General features: G+C 35.9%; 1 protein-coding gene across 1 annotated transcript in view; it reads left to right on the top strand.

The window, feature by feature from the left end:
* Positions 1–27,849, top strand: part of Irag2 (inositol 1,4,5-triphosphate receptor associated 2) — a 113,090-nt gene that overhangs the window by 69,086 nt on the left and 16,155 nt on the right. Inside the window, exons 21-33 of the mRNA XM_040280897.2 lie at positions 686–766; positions 1,319–1,415; positions 3,575–3,722; positions 4,776–4,851; positions 14,191–14,237; positions 14,344–14,408; positions 14,562–14,669; positions 16,886–16,956; positions 19,771–19,828; positions 21,246–21,309; positions 21,394–21,421; positions 21,698–21,838; positions 26,142–26,276. Coding sequence (XP_040136831.2) covers positions 686–766; positions 1,319–1,415; positions 3,575–3,722; positions 4,776–4,851; positions 14,191–14,237; positions 14,344–14,408; positions 14,562–14,669; positions 16,886–16,956; positions 19,771–19,828; positions 21,246–21,309; positions 21,394–21,421; positions 21,698–21,838; positions 26,142–26,276 — 1,119 coding nt within the window. The remainder of the gene's footprint in view (positions 1–685; positions 767–1,318; positions 1,416–3,574; positions 3,723–4,775; positions 4,852–14,190; positions 14,238–14,343; positions 14,409–14,561; positions 14,670–16,885; positions 16,957–19,770; positions 19,829–21,245; positions 21,310–21,393; positions 21,422–21,697; positions 21,839–26,141; positions 26,277–27,849) is intronic.

Below are 27,849 nucleotides of genomic sequence, written 5' to 3'. Positions count from 1 at the left end.
ATTTGTATTAAACTTTCAATACCTTTCTGTTGGATATCTCAAGAAATCCATGGTAGAGTTGAATATATTTATTTCCCTTATGATGCTTGGTGAATCTCCTTTTTGGTTCATAAATGAAGAACATAAGGAAACAGAGAGATTGGCACTGGAGTGAGGAGATGAAAGAGTGAAGAAGAGTGATATTTGCTGGTATCTCTTTCCAGGGCATAATGTAGACAACATCTGTTTAAGCAGAAAAAAAAAAATTTTCACATAGAAAGACTAGGCAGAGTGCCTAAAAAGCCCCTGTTCAGCAGGAAAAAAATCTCCATATCTAAAGAATTCTTAATCATCTCAAGAACACCAATAAAATTTTCTATTGTAATGTCACTCCCATAAATATGCATCTGCCTCTTGGATTAAGACCACAATTTTATTACTATCAAATTTTCCTAACACCATTTTACTACTCCAAGTTATGTCTAAAAAGCTTCCTAGGCTTCTGCCTAATTTCAGTGACAAAGCCATTCAATTCCTGGTTCCTGATCTTTGAGTTTTACTCCTAGATCAATGAATGGGTAAAATACCCATTTGCCGTGACAAATAGGTTCCCTGAAGTAGAGGGCACCCACCTCTGCTGGGCTTTGCATCTTGGACCCTTTCTACATTTCATCTTTCAATACACTTTGCCATTTTCTGATTACAGAGGTTTTTAGATGAGGAATTTTCTCACGATGATCCCCCGTCCTGCCCAGAGAAAATTCAACCATCTCTTCAAGAAAAATTGGTAAGCTTAAGCTTTCTGAACTTATTTAGGTAGCAAACATGGATCAGCTGCTATGGTAAAATAAAAAATTGAGTTCAGTATATATGCATAGCCCAAGGATTCCAAACACAATACTTTTCTTTAAAATATATTTTTTTCCCTCTCATACACATGGTATCTTTTGGTTGGTCCAAGAAGTACTAATATTTTAAATTTTTTGACTGTGGTATTACAAGGAGTTACTTGGCTTGTCTCTCATGCTTAACTCTTCCCTCAGAGGCTTTATTTATATCAAAGTGTAAATTATTTATTTGGAGTTGGTGATGCGAGTATTATGTTAGATCACTGAACTGTGATTTTTGAATGAGTGTTCTAATTTACTCATAATGTATATCTTTTGATCAAAAAGCATGAAAGCTTTTTCACTTGACATCATTTATTTTCTTTCTGACTTCTCTCACAGGACCATTTAAGACCAGTGATATTCTTTCTGCTTTGGAAGATAAAGTATATTAGAAAATGTTTTATGTTATATTCCGTTAGACAGCTAATAATACTTGGTTTTCCATTCAGAAGCAGTGTTACCACAAACCACACAGTAGTCAAGAGGCAAGAATTCATCACATACCCCTGACCTTGAAAAATACATGCTGGTATACGCCTCTTCTGGGTGAGCTTGGGTCGCCCCTCCTCCAGCACCAGCTGAGACATGCTTGGGTGGGGGGAGGAATTGTATTGAGAGAGGAATTCTTTTTGAAAGGGCAAATAATTCATTACAATTTTATTTGTACAGGAAGAATTGTTGAATATTTGGGTATTTATTTCTGGGTTCAGTCAGTCAATCAGTATGTATTTGAGTACCTATTCTGTGCAAGGCAACATATTATGTATAATAAAGAATAAGTGCTGGGTTTGATGTCTCATGCCTATAAACCCAGTAGCTTGGAAGGCTGAGGCAGGAGTATCACAAATTCAAATTCAAACTCAGCAACTTAGCAAGGCCTAAGCAACTCCATAAGACCCTGTCTCTAATAAAATACAAAAAGGGAATGGGGATGTGGCTCTGTAGTTAAGTGCCCCTGAGTTCCATTCCCAGTCCTCAAATAGCCTACAGATTAGTGGGAGACAGGACCTAGACTGAGAGATGAGAAGTAAGAGAGTACCCCACAGAAGAGGGGAGTGTTGAACCAGGCTTTGAGGGATGGGTTGAGTTTGGTGAAAAGTGTGAAAAAAGTATTTTGATGGATGAGAATGACATGGACAAATGAAACAGAATAAAAAGAGAAGAACACAAAAAGCCTTGTGTTTGAAGAAGAGGCAAAGCTCATTGTGGAAACAAGAGGGTTTTGGTTGAGATGCAGAAGGAAGTTTGAAGCAAAAGCAAGTTGAGGATCCAGTTGTGAACTGTTACTGATTGCCAGGCGGAGGAGAAAGAGCCCTAACCTCGGAGATGCTCTACAAAACCCAGATGCAGTCAAAAGCAGAAGTTCATGCTGGTTCTGGAATGATAATAAAAATGGGATGCTCATCAAATAAATTTAAGAAAGATGGTGGTTTGTGGATCATTGAACTACAAAAGGAGAAACTGCTACCACCACGGATGGAATTTTCATTTTTGTGTCAGGCACTAGAATTTTATAGAGATTATTTCATTTATGATAACTCAGAGATAACCACACCCAACAATAAGTCAGCACTTAAAGAATACTTGCTGTGGGTAACATATCTGTAAACTCATTTAGTCCTCACCACAGCCTAAGAGTGCAGATGCTAATGTGATTCCCATTTTTGCTGTGCTGGGGAGGAATCCAGGTCCTGGTGCATACTAGGCCAGCACTCTACTACTGTACCCACCCCTCTGTAATTCCCAATTTTAAAGACCAGGAAACAGATACTCAAGGCCAAGTATCATTCTATAGATACATAAACTAAGCCTCAGAGTGACATAGATATTTACCCAAGGTGACACAACTGGCATTTAGCAGATCCAGGATCAGAACTAAAAATTGTGCTTGACTCCATAGCCTTTGTGTTTTCCTTTAAACTGCTGCATCCAATACCCACCTAAAAAGATGGTTTCCCCAAAAGACTGGTGTGTCATTCTTACCTATTTCTTGTACTATGTTTTGATGAAATCTAATCACAATGTCTGATATTTTTCAGAAGTCTGCAAAGTTGTTCAGGAAAGGGTCAGATAATAAATATTTTAGGACTTTCAGGCCGTACAATTTCTGTTACAACTATTCAACTTTACTCTTGTAGCACACAAGCAGTCATGGAGATGTATGTGGATAGGTGTGGCTATATTCTAGTAAAACTTTATTTACAAAAACAGGCAGCTGGGGCTAGGGTGGTGGCTCAGTGGTAGAGTACCTGCCTAGCATGTGAAGGCACTGGGTTCATTTCTCAGCACCACATATAAATAAATAAAATAAAGGTCCATTAATAACTAATATATATATATATATATATATATATATATATATATATATATATTTTTTTTTTTTTTTTTAAAACAGGCAGCTGGCTGGATTTTTGCCTGCTGGCTGAAGAATATTGGCCCTCTAGTTGTTTAGGAGACCAAGATCATCTGTCTTCCATGCCTCACCTTTTTTTTTCCTCTCTTTTTTTAAATAAACATTTGGCATTTCCACCCCCATGTAACCCAGCATCTTGGGCATTTGTTAAAGTGCTAATAGAATTGGGTTGGCTTTTGCTTTCACATAAATAGTTCTGCCAATCAAGTCTTTAGGGAGGATAAGTTTATTCTTTAATGTGGTATGAACCAGAAGTTAATCTCTATTTTTATTCCTTTCTGTTCTACTACAGATGCCTTGTCTCTGGATAGTCTTACAGTGATTCCAAGGCCACAACTGACATCTTCCTTATGTGTAGCCAACCCAACTGAGGCTTCAAGTGAAAGATCCAAATATGGAGAAATAAAGGATGGTGCTTTGGATGTGAAGAGACAACACAAGTAAGTTAAAAGAGGACAATTTACTTTGTTATGGAAAAATAAGGAAAATTATGGCAATGGAAAGAGACAGGCAGCAGTAGGAGATTCAGAAGAGCAAGGTTTATTCAGCACTGATGTGGGCTCAGCAGAGTCTTCTCCAAAGGCTGAGCACAGCCCTTTGTTCTCAGTACACAGACCTCCAGGTTTCAAGACTTCTCATATAAGTAGCCTGGGTCCCTTTTCCTCTCTCCAGGCAGATTTGATTCCTGCCACAGCTGCTGAGCAAGCATGACTGCAGAAGCAAAAACTAGCAGGTTGCAGCTACTAACAGGAAAAAGAAACATCTCAGGAAGGACTTGCTGCTTCACTTAGCCTACTCTTTATGGGTAGCCTATTCCCACTGCCTAACATTTTAATTGGTTAGATTTTCATACCCTGAGATTATAACATCTTTATTGTGGAACTCTCTAACTTTCTGAAAATTTACAGTTGTAAAATAAAGACACTGCTTTTGAATTTTATGATAGTCATTCTAAAATCTTAAGAGACCAATTCAGTTACCCTAGTTTGGGGAGATATATACTAAGTACATATTACTAGGTTAATTTAGATGAGTTTGGATTTTAATTCTATTCCTTTCACACTTAAGGTTAACAAGCCTTTGGAAACCTGTCTCTGCTCGCCCCTCCCCCCCATTCTCTTTCGATGCTTATTTATGCTCATCTATCTTTTTAAGTATGCAAACTGATCTTCTTTAGGAAAAATGCAGACATGTTAGTGGAGTTTGTAAGGACTCTCTACCCTGGTGAAATTTCCTTTCTGTATTGAGGGTGAGGAAGCCAGACTTTGAATTGCAAATTCTTTATTTTCATTTTTGGCTGGCTTTTCTGTTGTCTGTAACTTCTCTCTGATGAAGGTGGAAGCTATCTTTCATTATGTCTTAATGAAGCCAGGAATTTAATTAGAAATTTGATAGACTGGGTGTGGGGTCGTGGGAACTGTGTCATAATTTGGTATCTGCTAAAATTTTCAGTTTTTCTACTTGTAGTAAATGGCTCTACTTTCTACTGCCAGGTGTCCTGTAGGTGGTCCAGACCCAGGAGCAGATCTTTCGGGTTACATCGAGATGAATGACAACCTAAGTATGGAAGTGAGTGCTGTGGCAGTTTACAATTTCATCTTCAGTATTGTCCCATGCTGGTCCTGTTCTTTGAGTATTCTTTCTTCTTTCCTTTGCTTCTTTTCTTTTAAAAATGTCATGGCTCCTAGTACAGCAAGTATGAATCTGATAATACAGACCACAGATGAATTAGAAATATCAACTTCTGAAGTGATAAAATTAAAGCTCAGGGACTGGGGCTGTAGCTCAGTGGTAGAGCGCATGCCTTGCACGTGTGAGGACTGGGTTTGATCCTCAGCACCACATGAAAATAAATAAATAAAGATATTGTGTCCATCAACAACTAAAAAATATTTAAAAAAAAATAAAGCTCAGTATTTGGGGACTTTCTACGCCCCATGTAGTATGAAATTTGGGTTATATAACCAGAGGGAGATTTTGACAAAGTACAATGAAATTTGTGTTTAGGAGGCAGGCTGGTTTGGGACTTAAACTCACTATTGACTGTAAGTAGTATCAGATCACATTGATTCTCTAAGAACTGAAATCAAAGCTAGGCAATCTTTGAGGAATTGGCCCTTTATTAAAGACCACAGAGTAAGGCCATGATCTTAGCATATTCACAACCAATGTCAGGCAGTAATGCTGCTTTTTTACCCAAGAAGAGGATAACGTGAAACAACTTGAGAAGGACTATGGAGGTGGTCAGAGTTCCTTCCTAGTCTGTAGCCTGAGCGTGGGCCCAGTGAGTTCAGTCAAATGGAGCAGACAGTTCATCTTTAGGATCTGGCCATTCATCACGTGTGCGCGCGCGTGCACACACACACACACACACACACACACACACACACATATATATATAATTATATATATATATATAAAATTCACACATCATATAATTCATTAATTTAAACTGTTCAATGAACTGGTTTTAACTATCACCATCACCTATTTTAAAACATTGGAATCACCTCCAAGAGAAACCCCAATACCCTTTTGCAATTTCCCCTTCCTCTAAACACTCAGCTCTAGGCATTAATCTACATTCTCCATAGATTTGCCTATTCTAGATATCTTATCTTAAGTTGAATAAAACCATATATATACACCCTCCTGTGCCTGTCTTCTTTTAATTATCGTTTTCAAGGTTCATCCATATTGTAGTATGTATTTTATTATTAGTACTTCCATTTATGGTGGAATAATATTATGTTGGATATCCCATTTTGTTTAACTAACAGTTTATGGGCATTTGAGTTTTTTGACTGGCTGCTGCAAACAATGTCATGATGAACATTAGTGTATAAGTTTTAGTGTAAATGTAGGTTTTTAATTATTTTGGTATATTTCTATCAGTAGAAATTACTGCCTCAGATGGTCACTCTGTTTAATATTTTGAGGGTCTAAAGGATGGGTTTCCACAGTGGTGGCACCATTTTATATTCCCACAAGTGATATCTGGCAGATTCTAATTTCTCTGCACTTCACCAAAACTCCCTTTTTGTTTACAGCCATCACTGAATGCAAAGAGGTATCTCAATGGATTTGGTTTGTATTTTTCTAGTGATTAATGATGTCCAGCATGTTTGCATGTGTTTGTTGGTCATTTGTATATTTTGGAGACACTTCCATTCAGATCCCGTGCCCATTTAAAAGATTTTTACCACTAAGTTGTGCGAGTCATTCTTACTCCTTTGAAGGTATGCATCTGACATTTTCCCCCTGTTCATTAGTACCTGCCTTATTGAGCAACTAAGAAGAAAACAAATCTATTTTGCTATTACTTGGTAGTTCTTATGAAGCTTTAATAACGGAAGTTGAGTTTAGGAGCTTACAGGATGTTCAGTTATTAGTAATTTCCCTTTTATCTGGCACCAATTTCACTAAGAAGGGAGAAGAAACAAACATCAGTTGTGTACCGGGCACTTTGTAGGAAAGCATTTCTGTGTGCCATATTATTAATGCTCCTCACAACCTTGAGTGGCAGGTATTCTCTGTTTTTTTTACAAAGGAGACACCTGACTTTGAGGGAGTTATCTAACTTGCCCAACATCACTTGACTAATAAGCAGCAAACCTAGATTTCAAGTTCAGGTTTGTCTAGCTTCAAAAGGACTTGTCCTTTTCACAACCCCTCTGAATTTAGACATTTGAGACATAATAATCACTATAGTTACCTTGAAAGTGGGTTTTTTGTTTATTTGTTTTGGTTTTTTGGCTAAGAAATGTGCTGCCTTATGAATCTAAAAGGACCTCCTAATCCACTCATTGGGAGAGGTGATGAAGTTGTTTTGTGTATGGTCTTGACACCCATTAACAATTAGGAAAGATCTGGATCACAAAGAAACTCCTGTCAAATGCACTCAGGGTGATAACTAGATTCCCTGAAAGTTCTTGCTTTCCTGTGTTCTTTCTATAGTCTCAAGAATGAGTCTGTTGGCTTTACTTTGTGGCTGAAACCACTGATTCTCCATAGTCCCATTCCAGGTTTCTGCCCCCTGCAGGATCTGTGCAGCCTCATGACTGTGCTCTCCAACCCTCACTGGTCTCCTTCAGCCCCCACCCCATCTCTAAACAAATAATAAGCTTTGTTTCCAAGCATTTTTAATAGAATGTAGAGGGAATTAGAATAATATAAAACATCAAAATACCATAAACCATGCTCATTCCAGCATATACAAACTGATGGCTTGTTGTTGTTGTTGTTTTAAATACCTTGGCTTTAAATGATGATCTTTGCCAGTCTCTACATCCTCATGAAAGAAGCTTGACCTAGTATTCAAATCCTTCTTTGGCCTGGTCACAGCCTAGCTTTCTGCCTTCATTTCCATGGCACTGTCCTGCTATTGTCCTTATATCAGCCAAACAGGTAGTATCTACTGTCAGAATAAATCACTCCAAACCTGCTTGGGGTGTTTTCTTTGCTCAGAATGTTGTACACTTCTCCATGTGTCAAAATTTTATTTAACTATCAAGGTCCATTTAAAAAATCTACTGTTTCATAAATCCTTTTATGGTAGTATAAAATGTTGGCAGTCAAGTATCTCCAGTTCTTTTTTTTTAATATATTTTTTTTTAGTTGTCAATGGACTTTTATTTTATTTATATGCGGTACTCAGAATCAAACCCAGTGTCTTCCAGTTCTTTTTGAGGTGAAAATCATAATAGATTGGAGTTTGAGAAATCAGGTTTTCCCCCCAATCAGCTTGTATGTGGTTCTGGAAATATCATGTTTTGATGCTTCAGCTTCCTCATTCCTTAACTATTTAACTTCCTTCTTTGAGACCCCAGGAACTCTCTGCCTTCCCTTTTTGCTACCTGTCTCCTGGTTGCATTGTGGGTATTCATTTTTTACATCCTATCCTGTGTTAGCTTATAAGCCTGGTGGAGAATGCCCTTACCTGATCACTAGCCAAAATGTTTCTAGTACTCTGTGCATGGATGGGTGCACAGTAGCCACCCATTAATATTTGTTGAATTCTTATTTGTTTTGCAATCACTTCAGGTTCTACTTAGAACACTGAGGATGATACTCGGAAGCTTCTTTCTTTGGACTGGTGTTCCTAAGGACTTGAGATTTATTTTCTGCCCCCCCCCCCGCCCATTCATTTTCTCCATGAATTGGGGAGGGCAGAAAATAAATATAGCATCTTTCTCATAGGGAATATAAGAAAAAGTGAACATTGATTGGTATTTATGAGATGGTCTTTGAGCAAAGGACTCTATCAAGATTAATGTCTCAAAAAAGAATATCTCATAGGAAAATAATTTGGAGACCTGTTTGGAATGTTCTTAAGGAGAATGAATCTTCTTTATTGACCCAGTAAATTATTTTATTGGTGGCATGTTGGTGTACCTAGGAAAGAAGGAAATAAATTACTTACTGTCTTCATCTTTTAGGATTCATACTTAAATACTTTCAGATGACATGTGATGATATCTAGGATTGCTTCTAAAAACATAGGTTAGGTTTAGAGGGTAAAAGAATGGATGAAACAACATCCATTCCAGGTGATAATTGTTGAAGCCACATCCCAAGCATATAAAAGTTAGTTCTACTGTCTACTTTTGTATTTGAAATTTATTTTAGTAATGCCTTGCAAATTTTGTCCCCATAGTATAGGCTTTGGAATCAGGCAGGCCATATTTAAGATGGGCTGCAATACTTAATATGTGAACTTAGATAAGTGGCCTAACCTGTCTGAAATTGCTGTGTCCCCTGTGGAACAGAGAGATTACTTTGCTTTTGAGTAGTTCAGTACACATGGATACAACACACATACATGCATAAACACATGCTATATATATATCAACACATATGCATCTTCACAGCCAAGTTTTAGCCTAATCAGTTGGAAACAAACCAAGTAGGTCATGTTTACAGGAAGATAGTGCCTTTTAATGACCTATTTTCCCACTTGCTGATAAATAGGAAAGCCTTTCCTTTTCACTGGGTGCCTTCCCAGCATTCAAACATTTCTAAGAATCACCAGAGGTGTATTCTAGTATATATTCATGTTCTTTGGGCCTCATCCACTAGTGGGTTCCAGGTGGATGTTTAGCTTCTTGAGAAGTTGTGGGACAGTGAAGTTGGTCTCATCATCTTGGTGTCTGCTGCCCTTTTTGTTCTCTGCCCAGAGCCCTGCCTGCACCACTGTAGACCTCCATGGAGCTCTGCATCTGGACCTCTGGTGATCCCACCTTCTTTCCTTGGTCAGTGCAGAGGCAACTCTGCCTTCTTGTTCCAGTGCTTTCAGAGAGGGCTCCCAGGGTGGTGTAGTGTTGGTAGGATCCTACTGAGGTAGTTGTGAAAACTATCCTCTACATTTCAAGACACAGTCTAGCAGGGCTGGGATACAAGGTGGCCAGTACCATAGTTTCCTACTGAGTCTAGTGTTACTGCTTCTTTTAGTAGCTAGATACACTTCCTTGATTCTTCCCCACTCTGGGTCATTTCCCTCTAGGTCCTTAGCCTGTCTACCTTCTGTTAGTGGTTGCTCTTATCTTTATGTCTGAAGAGCTACCAAAGGCTTTCTGGCCCTTTGCAAAACAGGTAGTTACCTATTTGTATGTTTCACTAAATACTCTAAGAATTAAGTTCTACAAAAATTCTATGGCATCAAAACTGATTCTTCTGTCTGATCTGCCTCCACCAAAATATTTTGTGAAATCCTGCTTCATAGTACATACTCAAAACAGTAACGGTAGTATTACCTAGAGTGAGAATTATCAGCAGTGTGGAACTGCTGATAATCAGAGGATGCCTTATAACAGGTCAGGGATCTCGAGATGAATTTCTCTGTTTCCTTGTGGCTGTTCAAGGATCTTTTTTTAAAAAAAAGATCAAGTGTCTTCCCTCCTTTTAAGGTTCCTCTTCATGTCATTGCATGTTTTTGTGTAAGATACACTATCACTGGGAGAAGATGATTTATTGGGTCAAACCACAGGATCAATTTAAAAATAACCTCTGAAGACTTTCTGGCCGTTGTCCTGTTCTTTCAAGCTATGTGTAGGTGCTGCATTAATAACCTTGGAGAATAAATACCATTGCCAGTTGCAAAATTGGGACGGGAGATATTGACTGATAACTGATTATAAATGAGCCTCACTATGGTAGGTGTGTCCTGTAGATCTTAGGGTGTGGTGTTCTTTTACTTAGAAATTGCGAGGAAAAAAAAAAAGAAAAAAAAAAGAAAAAAAAAACTATGAGGAAATTTAGTTTTGTTTATGTTCCAGGGTTTCTAATAATTTATTTTTATTTTTATTATTTTTTCAAATTTTTAGTTGTTGATGGACCTTTATTTATTTATTAATTTATATGTGGTGCTGAGAATTGAACCCAGTGCCTCACACATGCTGGGCAAGCACTCTACCACTGAGCCACAACCTCAGCCTCAGGGGTTCTAATATTTTAAAGTTCTATTTAACATTCTTCCTCTTTTCAGAACATTTAAATGTACATAAGTACAGTTTGGAGTAAGTCTAAATAGATTCTTGTTTCATTTTTTTGTTGTTGTTGTTCCCATGTTAATCTATTTGACCAGCATCAACTGTCCAAAGAGACCCAATAGTAAAAATTATATGGGTAACATAAATTTTTATTAGCACAAAGATTTCTGATCATAAAATCTATAAAGCAGCATTTAATGTAGTAGTCCTTGAAGATTATCTAGGCTTATTAATTGTTATCATAAATCTCTTATTTCTTAGTATTTCTTTGTATTTTTCTATTAAAGTAATCGTGTGTGTGTGTGTATGTGTATGCAAATGTGTGTGTATGAATGAAAGAGGCTTGTGTTTGCTGACCCAGCCCATGGGAGAATCTGTCTCACTTTGTTCCATGAGTGCTTGGCTACCCCACCCTATATTAAGCTCTTGTTGTCAAGAGCAGATGGGCTGGACCGTGGGTTTCCATGTAAATGTTATTCAGGTTAATATTTGAATGGCTTGGATGGGAAGGGCATTCTTCCTGCTGTGCTGTCAGCCTGTGTTAGATTCATTGACTTGAGCCAACCTTCCACATGTAAGTCTCTCATCTGAGCTGTCTTCATCAATTTCTTGGATTTCTGTGGTTTTACAGACTATCTCTTTCAATCTCTTCAGGTCTCAAAGTTGGTGTGTGTGAATAGATTCTTCAGCAGGCTTGGTTGGGATGCTGGTTTGAAGAGGGTAACTTTTGATGCTAGAAGAAGAGATCCCACTGTGGAAAGTTTTTGTTGATTAGCCTAACCCCAAGCAAGAAACTTTGAGTATTATATCTACAACTTTCACTAACTAGATCCTAAGTTTGAAACAAAATTTGAAACTTCCTTTTCTCTGGTTATTCTTGTAAGAAGAAAATAGTGTTGTTAGAACAAATTTATGAAGTTAGAATTAAATATGTTGTCTGTGGGGTTGTTTTCTGATCACTAAGACTTACAAAGTTTCATGATTTGGGAGTAATATCCACCTGCTTACCTTGTAACTACTCCAGGGAAATGAAGAGATATATGTATGAGGTGTCTTCAGAATCATTTGTTTAGTCAGTAAGTATTTCACATTTATCAAACCTCTTCTCCATAAAATGCTTCATTGTAAGATATAGAAAAAAGAGGCCATAAGAAGGGCATGATGGCAAAGGAGACTCACTTGTAACATAATGGAGGCCCACTAGGTTTTTGCTATAGTTATTGTTTTGACCTTAAATAGGATAATATTAAGCTCATTTCATAAAAGTTTTACAAAAAATTATGCTTCACTTTCCTCTATTTTGGAAACCAGCTTAGTGAAATGACAATGATAACTGAATTCTCTTTCCCACTTCTTAAGTTCAAATATGACTATCCATGAACCTGATAAGTACAAGATGAAATCTTTTCTGATAGCTTTTAGTTATAGTGTAATAATAGTATTTCAGTCCATACACAGTAACCATGTTTTATATTTTGTGGAATGTTCAATGGACTTGATTTTTTATTAAGAAATGCAGTTGATTTTTTATGAAGTTCAATACCAAATGAAACTTAAAGATATTTAATTTTATCTAGTTTTATAGCTTCATTTCAGATATATTGAAGTTTAGGTAAATAAGCATATAATAATTACTCCTATAATGAATTTTAAAAATATAAAGACAAGGCCGTTTCCTACCTATAGGTAATAAGATACAATTTCTCTTCAAAATTTAATTCCAATATCACTCCACTTTATGAATTCTGTTCTTTGCATATGGCCTTCCTCTGTGAAGTACTGCTTATCAGTTATAAGGTATTTGTTTTATAGATTCATCTCCTTAACTGACCTATGAGCCCCTTCAGGAAAAGGCCTATATTTCCATGTGTCTCTGGGCCTTGTCTCTGCTCCTGGTACACACTGGATGTTTTTTAAAAAAATTATTTATTAATTAAGTATTTCTTACTTATATCACAACATACTGGATCTTTGATGAAAGTTCATGAAATTAAATTAAACTGATGTCATAGGGGCTTTGGTAATATATGATCTGAACCAAAGAGTTGACAAATATGCTAATCAGCCTGATTTAATTATTCCACAATGTATACCTGTATCAAAACATCACATTGTGCATCTTAAACATATTTATGAATAAAATTTTTTAGAGTTAAAAAAACAGTAATGGAACTAAATAAAACAAAAGATTGAATGTCATTAAGATATAAATTCTTGTTTTAAGTTTGTAAATTTTTCTAAGCATTTAAGGTGAACACTTTAAAAGTTTATATTTAAATCATTTACAAGTCTAAGACAATAGTTGGAAATTGTTAGGTTAGTGTATGCTTGGAATGGTTTATTTACAATGGAGAGAACACTGCATTTAGTTCGATCTGAGTTTGACGATTGGCTCTACCATTCTGATATTCTTGAGAAATTGCTTTAACCACTGGTATTGATTTCCTTACATGCAAAAACTTGTTGCATATAGTTTTTGGGAGAATTAGATAAGATGATATAAAAAGTGGACTTTTGTAAACTTTAATGTGCTCAACAGGTGTAGGCTGCTATTTATTATACTGGGAAACTACAAATTCAGCAAGCCCTTTCTAAATCTTTACCTTTCTGTGGTTATGGTAAATATGTTTATGAATAGATTCTAAATACCGAATATGATATGCAGCATATCTCTCTAGAAATCTGCTGTTGGTTGTGGTAGTTAATGAGTTCTATGTTTGATTATGAAATGCATGTGTATCTTCATTTTTCCATCACCTGTACAAGTTTCTGATATGCCTAAATTATATCAGTTTTGATTTATGATAAGCTTTCTAAATACATAAAAATGAAAGTAAATTTAAATAACCTCACTATTAAAAAGAAAGCCATGTTGCCACCATATATCTTTTTGAAACAGAACAAATATACTAACAAACCCTAATGTCCTAAAATGCCCTCCAATTTGGGAATTCTTGATAGAATTTAGAGGTTCAAATGAGACTTGCAAAAAATTGCTATGGCAGGATGGGACCACAGTTCTGTTAAGCTCTTTTAAAATGCCAGGTAACTGGTGTTGTCTAAGATATAATCCCTCAGATCTTTGAGATATGATTAGACTTAAAATGTATGGTTTATCTAGCTGGAAACATTGGAACTATTCCTATCACCTGGCCAAGAGTTTTAACTTGAGTAATAGTCCCATAAATAGAAATGTTTTATATGCTCATATAGAATGTTCTGTTTAAAGAAAATTTAAGTTCATTAAATAAACTCTATCTGCTTTTGAATTTAAAGTTTGTTTGCCCCCAGATTTGTTTAAATTTTCCTAAATATCAGATGCATAAATATACTTTAAATCAGGGGAAAAATTTAGTATTATACTTTTTGAAATGGCAACTGTTGAATCATTGAACTGTGTCTCTGTGTTTTCTCCCTCCAGGAGAATGGTGTTGAACACTTGGGTTCTGAGGACCTGCCACAGTCCAGGTTTGCTTTTGGTGTTGGGTGTGTGAATTTATGTGTGTATTCTGCTCATTTAAAAGAGAATTATTTGAATCTGATGTACTGAAATATTTTTCTACCCTTTTATTAGGGAATATCTCACACTACCGTCGCCTGGACACATTTCCTCCTCAGAGAGTACTGTAACTTCAAGTGGTGAGTGGATTTGGAAGAGACACTGAAACAAACAAACAAAAAAGGATTATAATTTTATGTTCTGAAACCTGCTGAAATGTGAGCAAATGAGAAGAGCATAGGCAAATTCTCCTTTGCATAGGAGTCACACTGTTAGTTTCTTCCTTTTGGTAGATTCTGGATCAGACGTTTTGAATATGGCTTCTGGTGGCCTTGACTGTAAATCACTCTGTGAGAAAGAGGAGGCAACAAGACCAGTGTCTTCCGTGACAGAGATCCAAGGTAAGCTGGGTTCAATTGTAGCTTCATTCTAGGACTGGGGTTGTGGCTCAGTGGTGCAGTGCTCACCTAGCATGTGTGGGGCACTGGGTTCAATCCTTAGCACCACAAAATAAAAAATAAACAGAACAAAGGCATTGTGTTCATCTACAAGTAAAAAATATATTTTGAAAAAAGAGTAGCTTCATTCTAATATACAAGGCAAACCTGTAAGCTAGTGAAGTCACTGTCCTTAATAGCTCGGCAATATTATATTAATTCTTACAAAATAATTCCTATAAAGGAATTTTGAAGACATTTTTTCACTCAATTTTGTAGATAGAACAAAACCAATATATTGTGTTGGGGCTTGAATATTTCCTTCTGATAGACTGACTGGACACTGCTGGGTTTCAAATATGACACAGATGTGACATCACTTAGAAAATTTTTAGAATTTGAATTAGTCTATCAGCTCAGAAGGATGGACCAATTAGTAGTGGTAAACTCAGGAGGCAAAAGAGCTAAATGATTTTAGATCCTTCCTGCTTCTATACTCTGAAAACAAATAGTTTTTAATCATTTTCAGAGACATCACTACAGTTGACCCCCAAGGGAGATGTAGGTTCCCATTCTTACTATAAAAAGAAAAAAGTCAAGGAAAATCCATTCTGTTCTTTGAACTCAACATTTAAATTTGAGGTGCAAGTCCTAAGTTAGAGTAGTTATAAAATTTCAGAAATGGAAGGAATCTGTTTCATGTGTTAAGAATACAACTTATACTTAGTAAGGAAATGTTTTAATCAAAACTGCACCAAGATACCATTCTTTACCTGTCAAATAGACAAATATGCAAAAAATTGATTATATTCTGTTGGTAAGGTTGTAAAAGGAAAAAGGAATTCCTATATAGTGCTGTAGGAAATGTAAACTTTTGCAACAAAAATGGCTACAATATCTTTCAAAATGCAACACTGATGCAACAATTCAGTTTCTGGGAATTTAGCCTATAAATACATTCACGCACATACAAAATGACATATGTAAGCTTCTTTGATCAAACATTGTTCCTAATAAAATTTTGGCAACAAGTTAACTATTAACAGAAGTCCATATTATGGCATATCTATGTAATGGAATTTTAATATGCATACATAAAACATGTATGATGAGAATTTTTCATGTAATACTATGAAAGGACTATGTACCTTGAGAAAAGTATAGAAAATATGTATCATATGTAAAATTTGAAAAAAAAAAAAACACCAGTTTTTATGTCTGCAAAAAGTATTTCTGGAAGGCTAGACAAAAATTAATATCATGTTCTACAGGCAAGAACATCAGGTTTCTGGCAGGTATTGATGAAATTTTTTACTGTAAAACATTGTTTTTACTTATGGGCCATAAGAACTTACTCTCTGTCTTAAAATTTAAGGAAAACTAAAACAAATCTCTGGGGAGAAATGTGCATCTCTAAGGAATCTGGTGATCATTTTGTTTTCATTTGCATATAAAATTTTAAAATACAACACCTGCTTTAAATATATTTTTCTTAAAAAGAAAGAAAGGAAACTGTGTCTCGCTGCTCACTTCTGTGTCTGCATTAAACTAAATGCAGGACAAAGGATCCTGTGAAGAGGAGAATAATCACCTACAGCAATGACAGTATAGACGGCCACAAAAAATGTGGAAGTTACAAAAAGGCATGATACAAATTTAAAGTGTACCTTTTCTTTTGATGTCATATTCAGAAAGGTTCATGTTAGTAGGATATCACATGGTTATCAGCTTTGCATATGTAAATTTAAAAAAAAACTATTTGCCACACTATTAAAAAGCTTAGTTATGGGCTGGGTCTGAGGCTCGGGCTCAGTGGTAGAACACTTGCCTAACGTGTGGAGCACTGGGTTCTATTCTCGGCACATGTAAATAAATGAATAAGATAAATCAACAACCAAAAAAAAAAAAAAAGATTAAAGAAAAACCAGCCTACTTTGAAAGGGCATTCATGGAGATGTTCCTTTGATTGGGCAGTTTTATGTGGTTCAACTTCCCCATGAGCCTCCTCCATCCCTGACTCTGAGTCATGCGCCTTTGTGCATTTTGCAGTACCTACGTTTGTCTCACATGCTAAGGCTCTTGTCTTCCCTGGTCTGTCCACATTGCTACCCTCACAATTTCTTCCTCTTTTACTTGTTACTGCATCCCCAACTGTTGACTGTATTTCCTTTTTCTCATAGGCACCAGTCCAGATCCTGAGAACATTGTATGCCAAGACACTATGAGTAAGGATAAAGCCATATCAAATCTGGTAAGGAAGTACGCACATGTGAACAATAAAATGGATGTTACTGTGGTAGAGCTGCCTCTTTAATTTGCAAAGGACTCTTAGAAGTGTTCCCCATTTATTCTTTGAAAATTATGAGGTTAATCGAATTAGCCATCTTAAATATAGTCACTCTTGAAGCTCTCTAAGACATAAGGATAGCTATAAATGTTTATAGAAAAAAATGTTAATTCCTTTTGGGAAGGATGTCTTATTTCTACTTATATGAATTAATAATTGAAGGGTAACTTGTAGGCTATGGATCCAACTTCATGATTCTCCAGGGGTCTTACTTATGTATTAGTCCCACTATTGTATGTGTGGAGTTTGTGTGTGTGTGTGTGTGTGTGTGTGTGTTTTGTTGCAGTCTTCCTCTCAGTATATAAGCATTGTTGCATTGAGGTCCATTTGTTTGCAAGAAACAGATTCATGCAAACTAATCAAGTGAAGAGGAGTCTCTGATATGGGTGCATATGGGTAATAAATAAGGTAGAATAAAATGTTATGGCCTCCCAGTATACAGGAAGTGGGACGGTGAGGTATGTGATCCGAAACTATCCTTTGACTGGTATGAAGTATACATAGGGTGTAGCGCTGGCTAGCTCATATGCTGAAAATCATTCCCCCTGTAACTTCGTTAGTTATCCCTAGTAGAGTGTTCTGAGGAAAAAAAATCCTTCCCATCTCAAAAAAAAAATTACACTTTAAGAAATAATCTATTAGGAAAATGTAGTAATTGTGGTAGTAGGACTGACTATAATGCAGTTGTAATAAATCAGATAAGAGATGGAGGTCGTTTAAACTTGGTGAAGATGGAGAAAAGGGGATGAATTTGAGATTTATTTAGAGGTGGAAATTCTCAGCAGTAGTGACTTCCATCAGGGATGTGGGAAAAGAGGTACCCAGGTTTTATGGATTAACCTACAAGAATGAGTAGAATAACGTGAGAGGATGGGAAAAGGAAGAACTGAATTTGTGAGGTTAAATAAGATCATTTTGAAGTAAGTTTTGGATTGATATGAGACATCTGTAGTCTCTAAGGAGATTTTATACATAACTATGCACCTATGTTCATAATCTCACTCATGTGACTTTTAGAAACAGAAACACGTTCATGAGTTATCAGCAAAGAACTCTGCAAATATGTGGACGAGATTTTCCAATGACTCGGGCGGGCAGGAAGGGAGCACTCAGGAGAGAAGGCAACAGCCAAGAGACTGGGAAGGGAGGGAGACGACCCTCAGGAGAGGGAAAAACATCTTCAAGAAGACGTTTTTTTGTTTGTTTGTTTTATATGCTAAATGAGTTCAAGTGAGATTAAGAGTGAGGATGGTCATTGGATTTGGCACTAAGGAGGTCACTGATGAGAGCAGTTTCCCTGGAGTGTTGGGCATAAGCTGGAGAAGTGCTGTATGTATACACGTGGCCGTATAACCAATGTGATTCTGCAACCTGTACACTTGGAAAAATGAGAAATTATACACCATTTGATTCAAATGTATGATATTTCAAGATCATTGTATTGTCATGAACAACTAATAATAATAATAAAAAAAAGTGCATTTGATCATGAGTGGAAGATAAACTGGATTCAGCCATGGTCAGGCGTCTCCTGGAGCAAGGCTGAGGAGGGCTGCAGGAGGGCTGTGACTGGGAGAGGTCATGGGATTGAAAAAGACTCAAAAAACTCAAAAGTGTTCACCTGTTGATGACAGTGAGCCAGCACTTTACCTGTATTATTTGTTGTAGTCTATTGAAACCTTTATTTCAGTTGTCTAAAAATTATATGGCATGGTATCAATGGCTCTACCAAGGAAATTTATTAGACTTATTTTTTTGATGGGGAACTTTGGTTTTCTAAATGTCTCCATTCTTTTGAAAATGTCTAATAATACCATAAAAAATAATTGCATACTTAAATTCTCCCATGAGATTTTCCCAGACAGTACAGTACAATCCTGTTGTTATGGTAACCCTTGTATACAAGTGTATTTATTATGTATAGAACAGTTGGTCAGTGACCTAAAAATATATTATGTGAAATTAAAACCTCACACAACACAATCTTTTTTTTTTTTTTTTTTTTTTTTTTTTGGTACTGGGGATTGAACTCGGGGGCACTCAACCACTGAGCCACATCCCTAGTCCTATTTTGTGTTTCATTTAGAGACAGGGTCTCACTGAGTTGCTTAGCACCTCGCTTTTGCTGAGGCTGGCTTTGGACTTGTGATCCTCCTGTTTCAGCCTCCCAAGCTGCTGGGATTACAGGTGTGCACCACCACACCTGGCACAATCTTAACAGCTATCTTTGCCACAATTTCTCTCAAAAACCAACATAGGAAGCCACATTATATGGCTCTAGATCACCTCTACTTTATCTCTCATCCATCCATCCATCCATCCATCCATCCATCCATCCATCCATCCATCCATCCATCCATCAGTTCTACCTCTCCTGTTGCTGCTGTCACACTCCTGGCCTGCAGATGTCCTATGCAGCTCTGCCTCCTTCCGATTCAGAATACTGACTTACCTAAGCCTCATTTACTTGGCAATTAATCCAAGTTTGCTTTGTGATAACTTGTGTCATGTTCACAGCTTTTCATGTTTATGTTCTATTTGCCTCAACTAGATTGAGAAGGCCTCTAGAAGTAGACTTGTTTTTGTTTTTCCTTAACCCTTATTACAATTCCCTGAGCACTGCAGAGTTGGGTTAGTAGAAGACAGGAAGTGAAGAAACGCTTGGTTATGAAGAACTTCCACTCTATGTACAACAATAAAATTTCCTTATGATTTTAGGAAGCCAAGGAGGAACCCAAAACAATAGAAGAGCATAGAAAAGAATGTGCTTCAGGAGGTAAGAAATGTGTTCTTTCAACCTCATATCTACTTTTGTCCCCGTGGCTATTTTTGTAGCTGTAGTCTGAGTAAAGATAGGCCACCTACAAATTCTGCATCCCTGGATAAGGTCAGCCAATAGAACCCAGTCCTGATTCCATTTGTATCATTGTCAAAAAGCCACATTGACATTTCATTGACTGTTCAATGCCAGAGGACTTGTAATGTTAACTAAGAAGCAAGCCCGTGCATGTTGGTAGTAATTCTCTGCTCTACTTAGTTTTTTTCAGCATCACATCTAAAAGTAAAAAAAAAAAAAAAAAAAAACAATGTTTTAAAAATGAGACCTAATATGCTTCCTTCCCTTCACTAGGATGGAACAGTGGCCAGAGTTCAGGCAGTCAGGTCACTCAGGCTCCCGTTTGGGTCCAGTTCTGACCATTATGTGGTATTAAGATAGTTATTCAATTTTGAGTCTCAGTTTCTCATCTGCAAAATGGTAATTATGTATTTAAAAAGTAAGTATAGTTTATAGAAAGTTGACAATATACTAAGTCCTAGGCTAAATTCCTTATGTGCATAGTTTTAGTCAATCCTGCAAATATGAGGTAAGGTACCCCATGGTTCATTTTCCTAGCCTGTGAAAAGCAGAAAACAATGTCTGCCACAGAAGACTTGCTGTGAGGATTGATTGATTTAATATGTATGAAGCACACAGAAAAGGGCCTGGCACAGCAGTTCTCATAAAAGTTATCTATTATATCAAAATAATATTCTTATTTTGTAGATGATTTAATAAGGTTGTTTTATTCATGATCACATATCTGTAAGAGCCAAAGCTTAGCTTTAAATCAAGTGTTATCAGTTTCAAATCTAATGTTCTTTATTAGATATATTGTCCTTTGCAAAGTTGTCATAAAGAAAATCCTAATAAATGTAAAGAGCTTTGTTCTGGGACTTGCATATTGTAAACCTGAGTTTGATGCTATGTTTATTGTTGCTGTTACTATCAGGATTATTATTATTTACTGTTACTGCTACTACTATTAGTATAACTATTATTCCTGCCGGTGCTGCTGTTAAAGTTTTAATCCAAGGAAGAACCAGAATACCAGAGGAAGGTATGCATGTAGCATGAGATCTAGTAAAACAAATATTCAAATGCAAAGAGGACAGATGGGCCCATCTCTTGACTCTGTTACATCTTCCGGTTTCAAAGACTGCTTGAGATGTGAATCGGTGATCTTAATGGTCTGATCCCAGTGGCTCCGCAAACATTATCTTACAATTTAAGCACACACATTAGCTGGCTATCATCTCAGATGTATTTAAATGAAATGCCTTCATTTAGTAAATATGGGACATAACAGTATTTAATGAAAATGCACTTTTAGGTGTTGAGCCCTCTTAACCAAATATTTATTCTCTTTTGATAGAATCTGGGATTTCCCCTGTTCCAGTAACTACTGCGAAATCGGTTAACTTCAGACAAAGTGAAAAGTAAGCTCTTCTTTATGTTTTAATTTCACTTTTTATTTTTCTGTTGGATTATATTCTGAGCAAGTCCTTTGTCTTATCCTACAGCACGTCTGCTAATGAGAAGGAAGTGGAGGTGAGTTTAAACCTATTTTTTTCCTTTTTTTTTTTTTAAAAAAAAATTCAGACTCACCTGCTTCATTGGCTTTATGCTTAGCATAACACACACACACACTCAGGTATGTCTGGTGTCTGTTTGGCCTAAAAGTGACAAAGCACAGGTCCAGCCCATGCATGACAGTGTTCTACTGCTGGGATGAGAAAAAAATGTCTCAGGATAATACTGTGTAAAATTGAAATGTTCGACCACATTAAACTTTCTCTCTTCACCCTCGTGTCATTTTGACAACAGGCGGAATTTCTCAGATTATCTTTGGGATTTAAATGTGACTGGTTTACATTAGAGAAAAGAGTGAAGCTTGAAGAGCGATCCCGGGACTTGGCAGAAGACAATTTGAAGAAAGAAATCACTAACTGTTTAAAGCTCTTGGAGGTATGAACCTGATTATTTGGAAGCTATACATTTGGTTGTATTTTAATGATGTTCATAATTACATTTGAGTTTACTTGGATGACCAAAACCAACACTATATGCTAAACCCTGCCAAACAAAATGTGGATAAATAGAATTAAAGATCAGGCCAAAATAAAAGGTTCACTAATGGGAGAATATCGGGAATAATATTTTAAAAATACCTTTTAAAATAATATTTAAAAAATACCTCTTAAAGTAGATTGTACAACTCATCTGCCTTCTCAGGATTTTCAGACAGAAAATAAAATGGGAGATAATATTTTAAGCTTCATAATGGGAAAATCTATTTCCATTTATGATTAACTGAAGAAAAAGTGTCACTTGAGTCTTGTCAGTCAAGTTGCTGTAAAGTACTGAGAGAAGAACGAGGGTATGAGGAAGGATACAACTGTTATCCTTCCATCTCATGAAATTTCCACTAATTTAGAGACAGTTCAGAAATTGAGGAGTTTCATTTTGGGTGAAGAAACTAAAAATTGGGAAATCATAGTAAAAAATTTTTTGTGATAAAAAGTATAAAACATGAAATTTACCATCTTAATTTTAACAGTATATATGTTCAGTAGTGTTGAGTATATTTAAATTGTTACAAAATGGATTTCCAGAAGTTTTTCAGCTTTCAAAACTGAAACCCTACATCCACTGACTCCCAGTTTACTCCTTAACTCATCTCCTTGAACCACATTTCTACTGTGTCTATGAATTTGACTGTTAGACACCTCATGTAAGTGGACTCATACAATATAAGTATTTGTTAAACCGGTTTATTTTACTTAGCATGATGTCTTGAAGGTTTATCTGTGTTATAACATATGACAGTGTTTCCTTCCTTTAGAAAGCTGAATAATATTCCATTTTATGTATATAACACATTTTGTTTATCCATCCATTCGTGGACATTTGGGTTGCTTCTACCTCTTGCCTATTGCAAATAGTGCTGTTAGAAACATGGGCGTGTTCAAATATCTCTTCAATTCTTTCGAGTAATCATCCAGAAGTGGAATTTGCTGGATCATATAGTAATTCTATTTTAACCTTTTGAAAACCCTCCCCCCCCCATACTGTTTGCATAGTGGCTGCTGGTTTTTATATTGTCACCAACTGTATTTTGTCCAAGTCTTCACCAACACTTATCATTTTCTGATTTTATCATAGGCATCCTCATGGGTGCAAGGTGGTAAATTGTGGGTTTGATTTGCATTTCACTGATAACTAATTATATTGGGCATCTTTTCATATAGCTTGTTGGACATTTGAAAATACTCTGTCCATTTTTAAATCAAGTTATTTAAAGTTATATGAATTCCTTTACAGTTATATCCCTTTAAGTTGCATTCTTAAAATGCCTTTTTACTCTATTAATCTGGTCCTTTGATGCAAAAAAGCTTTTAACATAGTTCCATTTGTTTCTCTCTCTCTCTCTCTCTCTCTCTCTCTCTCTCTCTCTCTTTTTATATACCTTTATTGTCTGTTCTTTTGGTATCCTATCCAAGAAATTGTAGCTCAATTCTATGCTATGAAGCTTTTCCTCTGTGTTTTCTTCCGGGAGTTTTCTAACTTGGATTCTTACTTTTAAGTCTTTTATCAATTTTGAGTTAATTTTTCTATATGGTACAGAGGATGGGTCCAATTTCATACTTTTGCATATGAACAGCCACTTTTCTCAACACTGTTTGTTGAACAGATTTTTTTCCCTTGTGCATTCTTGGTACTTTCTCAAAGACCAACTGACCATATACACAAGAGTTTATTTTCCAGGCTCTCCTGTTTCATTAGTCTTGTATCTGCTCTTTTGGTGATGTACTGAGTCAAAGGTCTCATAAATATTAGGCATAAGCTCTACCACTGAGATATAAGATATAAGATACTATCAGGCCCACATGTTCCTATTTCTATGGAAAAAAATGGGATTTTTACTAGAGAATGTCTTGAATCTGTAGATTGCTCTGGGTAGTATGGATATTTCAAATTAGATCTACTTATCTATGAACACAGGATATCTTTTCATTTATTTGTGTATTTAACTTTTTTCAGCAATGTTCTATAGTTTTCAATATACAAGACAAGACTTCTCTCTTTTTGGTTAGGTTTATTCCAAAGTATTATTCCTTTATTATGCTATTGTAAATGGAATTCTTTTCTTTCTTTCTTTCTTTTTTTTTTTTAGTTGTAGATGGACACAATACCTTTATTTTGTGTGGTGCTGAGGATCAAATCCTATAATTTTGCTAAATTTCTTTATTCTAACAGGTTTTGTGTATGTGGAATCATTAGTGTTTTCTACACAAAAGATCATGCCATCTTTGAACAGATATTTTTGCTTTTTCCTTTCTTATTTGGATTTTTTAAAATTTCTTTTTCTTTTTTCTTTCTTTCTTTTTTCTCCCTAGTTGTTCTGGTTATAGCACTAATGTTCTAATATGTTGAATAGAAGTGGTAAGGGTGGGATCTGAGAGGAATAGTTTTGTCTTTCTCCACTGAGTATGATGTTCATTGTGGGTTTTTCATGTATGACTTCTATTATGTTGAGGTAATTTCCTGTTCCTAGTTTTTTTGATGTGTTTTCTTTAAATCATGAAAGTGTTGAATCTTATCAAGTGCCTTTTCTACATCAATTGAACAAAGCATGATTTTTGTGTTCCTTTCTGTTAGCATGTGGTATGCTATAATTGATGTTCGTATGTCGTTCATGTTTGCATTCCAAAACTAAATCCCACTGGAGCAGGCTATATAATATCTTCTATATGCTCTTGAATTCAGATTGCTGGCATTTTTAAATGATTTTTTTTTGCATCAATATTTGTCAGGTTTATTTATCTAGTTTCCTTTCTTGTCCAGCTTTGGTATCAAGGTAATGGGGTCCTCAAAGAGTAAGTGTGGTAGTATTCCCCATTGTTGGAATTTTAAAAGTGTTTTTAAGTAATTGGCATTATTTCTTCTTTTAATGTTTGTTAGAATTCTCCAGTAAAGCTATTTGGTCCTGTACCTTTATTTGTTGGGATGTTTTTGATTATTGACTCATTCTCCTAACTAATTGTTGGTTTGTTTAGATTCTTTATTTCTTCGTGATTCAATCTAGGCTAACCATATCTGTTCTGTTTACAACTAATATCTGTTCTTCCCTTCCCAACTGGAGGTAGTTAATCATTTATTTTTATAATTCCTTTTTCGTGGTACTAGGGATTGAACTCAGAGCCCACACGTGATAGACAAGTGCTCTATCACTAAGCCACATTCCCAGCTCCTGGAGATTGTCATTTTAACAACTATAGGGAATTACATGTCTGATAAAGTCCTTCTAGATGTTTAACAACTCTCTGGTTACAACTTAGATCTAACCATCTGTTTCAGAACTGGCTGTAATTCATTGAGCACCTACTGTGTGAAAAGCATTTGGCATCCATTACTTTTCATATTGCTGTATTCTTGGAAAGGAGATGTCTGATTTCATCGGACTGATAGGAAAATAGGAAATAAAAACAATTGACATCTTAACATCTTCGGAGTTATGTAATTTATAATTAATGGTGCCTCAGTTTTATTGGCAACACTTTTACTTAATGATATACAAAATAATGGCACCTGTTATAATTCATAGTGTTTTTGATTTGGTCATGTTTTAGAAATTTGATGATAATTGTAGGCTAATGAGTGGTGGATACTTGGCTTCTAAATACGCTCTTCTCTAAAGTTTGTCTTTACCCTAGTGAAAAGGATGGTCCTTCATCAGGGAGGACATCATCTTAGATAAAGTTCACAGGTTTTCAGGGAAATATATTCATGAGGCAATAAAGACATACCCACCTAGCTAGCCCAATACCATGTGATCATCAACAGAAGAACAGGCATAGTAGTCAGAGCCAGTTCTAATTCCACTGTTATGCTGCTTTTCTCAAAATTCTATCCTTTGCTGTTCATATGATACATTCAGCTCATTTCTAAGCAAAATCTCTTTACCTTTGCCAATTAATGATATCCCATCCTATTAACCATAGAAGAAAATATGAATGTTCAGGAAGAAATGGCACATTTGGGAATTATAAAAAGAATAGCTTACAAAGACATCTAAAAGATTTTGTGAACATTTGCATATGCCTACCTGTTAGCCAGCAAAGATAAAATATTTTGATATCATTCATTATTGGTCATTGCTGTTTCTTTTCAACTTTCCACCAAGATAATTGAGATTAGACTTAGTGTAAGACTCTCTTGTTTAATGCTTATGTTCTGTATCTTTTAATTAAACATACTTTCTATGCAGTCTTTAACACCTCTGTGTGAAGAGGACAACCAGGCCCAGGAAGTCATTAAGAAGCTGGAGAAGAGTATAACGTTCCTCAGCCAATGTGCAACTCGAGTAGCCAGTAGGGCCGAGATGTTGGGAGCCATTAATCAGGTAACTTTTGTCTATTTCTTTACTTCAGCAAAAAATTAAAGGACTTATTTTCTCTGAGGCTATGGATTATACTTTCCTGGAAAAAGCTTTTAAAATACTTTGTTATATTAAGATAAGCATTTTAATATATAAGAAATAGGAATACACAAATAAAAATGTAAAGAAAAATATTTATGCTAACATTAGGGGCAGTGACCATCATTATAAAAATTTTGTGATACATTCTTCTAGACACTCCCTTCATACTAGCTTATAATCTACCTCCATACAGTGTTATAATCTGTTTCCTTTTCATTCAACATATAGCACAGATAACTTTCCATGTGATATAAATATATACACACCTCTCCCCATTTTATGGTATTCTGTTGGTTAAATAGTTATGACTCATTTAACCAATTCCTTATATTTAATCATTTCTGAATGTTCTCAATATTTTGTTGTTACAAACAATGCTATAACAAATGCCCTTATACATGTGTTTTTGTATACTTGCACATAGAGAAGTAGAATTTCAAAATTTTTTTGTGGAAAATCTGAGAAGACTTTAAAATATATATACTAAACAGACTTGTTAAATATATTTTCTTAAGGCACTATTTAATTTTGGTGGTAGTTTTAGTTTGATCATTTGCTTTTCATTTTATGTTAATTCCTTTTAACCCCTCACTGAGGATAATATTTTGTCTTATTTTTATTGAGGTTATGCATGCACATAGTTTTAAAAAAATGAAGTAGCTCTCTAAATCTTATCCAATTTTCCATACCTTAGTGCAACAACTTTAAACTCCTTGGGTCTGTTTTATATTTCTAAATAACATGTTTATGCTGCAATTTCAGGATTTCTTTCTTTCTTTCTTTTTTTTTTTTTGTCTGTTTGTTTGTTTTGTATTTGATTTGGATTTTTTGTTTTTGGTATTGGGGATTGAATCCAGGGTGCTCCACCACTGAGCTACAACCCTGCCCTTTGTATTTCTTATTTTGAGACAAGGCCTTACTAAATTGCAGAGGCTAGCCTGTAATTTGTAATCCTCCTGCCTCAGCCTCCCAACTCACTGGGATTATAGGTGTACACCATAATTCATCTGGCTAATGATCTAGTTTCAGTTTTAGATATTATCTGTTGTTTTCCCACTGTGAAGATGAATATGTAGTTCCTTTGTGAATCTCTGCCTCCTCACATCCATCTTTTGCTGTGCCTTAGTCTATCATCAACCCCTCTTCTTTTGTGACCAACTTAAAACTCCATGGTCAAACACAGTTTTCACTACCTTACATGAACTTTCAACACTTTTCCCTTTCTTGTTTTGTTTTTCTTGTTTACAAACCCAACCTGCTTAAGTCCACTTCTTCATCTGCTCAGGGCAACATGGCTGGGAAATAGCACAAGCCCTGTGCTGACCAAGCCCTTGAATTTCATCATCACAAGCGTCAGCTGGGTCCTAGGGCTTCTCATCCTCACCCTCCCTCTCTCTTAAGTACCATCAATTTTCCACTGTCTCCTCTAACCACCATTATGTCCTCCCCCATCATCTCTGTCAAATGATGATTTTGCATCCTACCTCACTGAGAA

Source organism: Ictidomys tridecemlineatus, chromosome 6 (genome assembly GCF_052094955.1).
Source record: "Ictidomys tridecemlineatus isolate mIctTri1 chromosome 6, mIctTri1.hap1, whole genome shotgun sequence".
NCBI lineage: Eukaryota > Metazoa > Chordata > Mammalia > Rodentia > Sciuridae > Ictidomys > Ictidomys tridecemlineatus.
The sequence above is the reverse complement of the archived record's forward strand: the minus strand, read 5'-3'. Positions and strand labels throughout refer to the sequence as shown.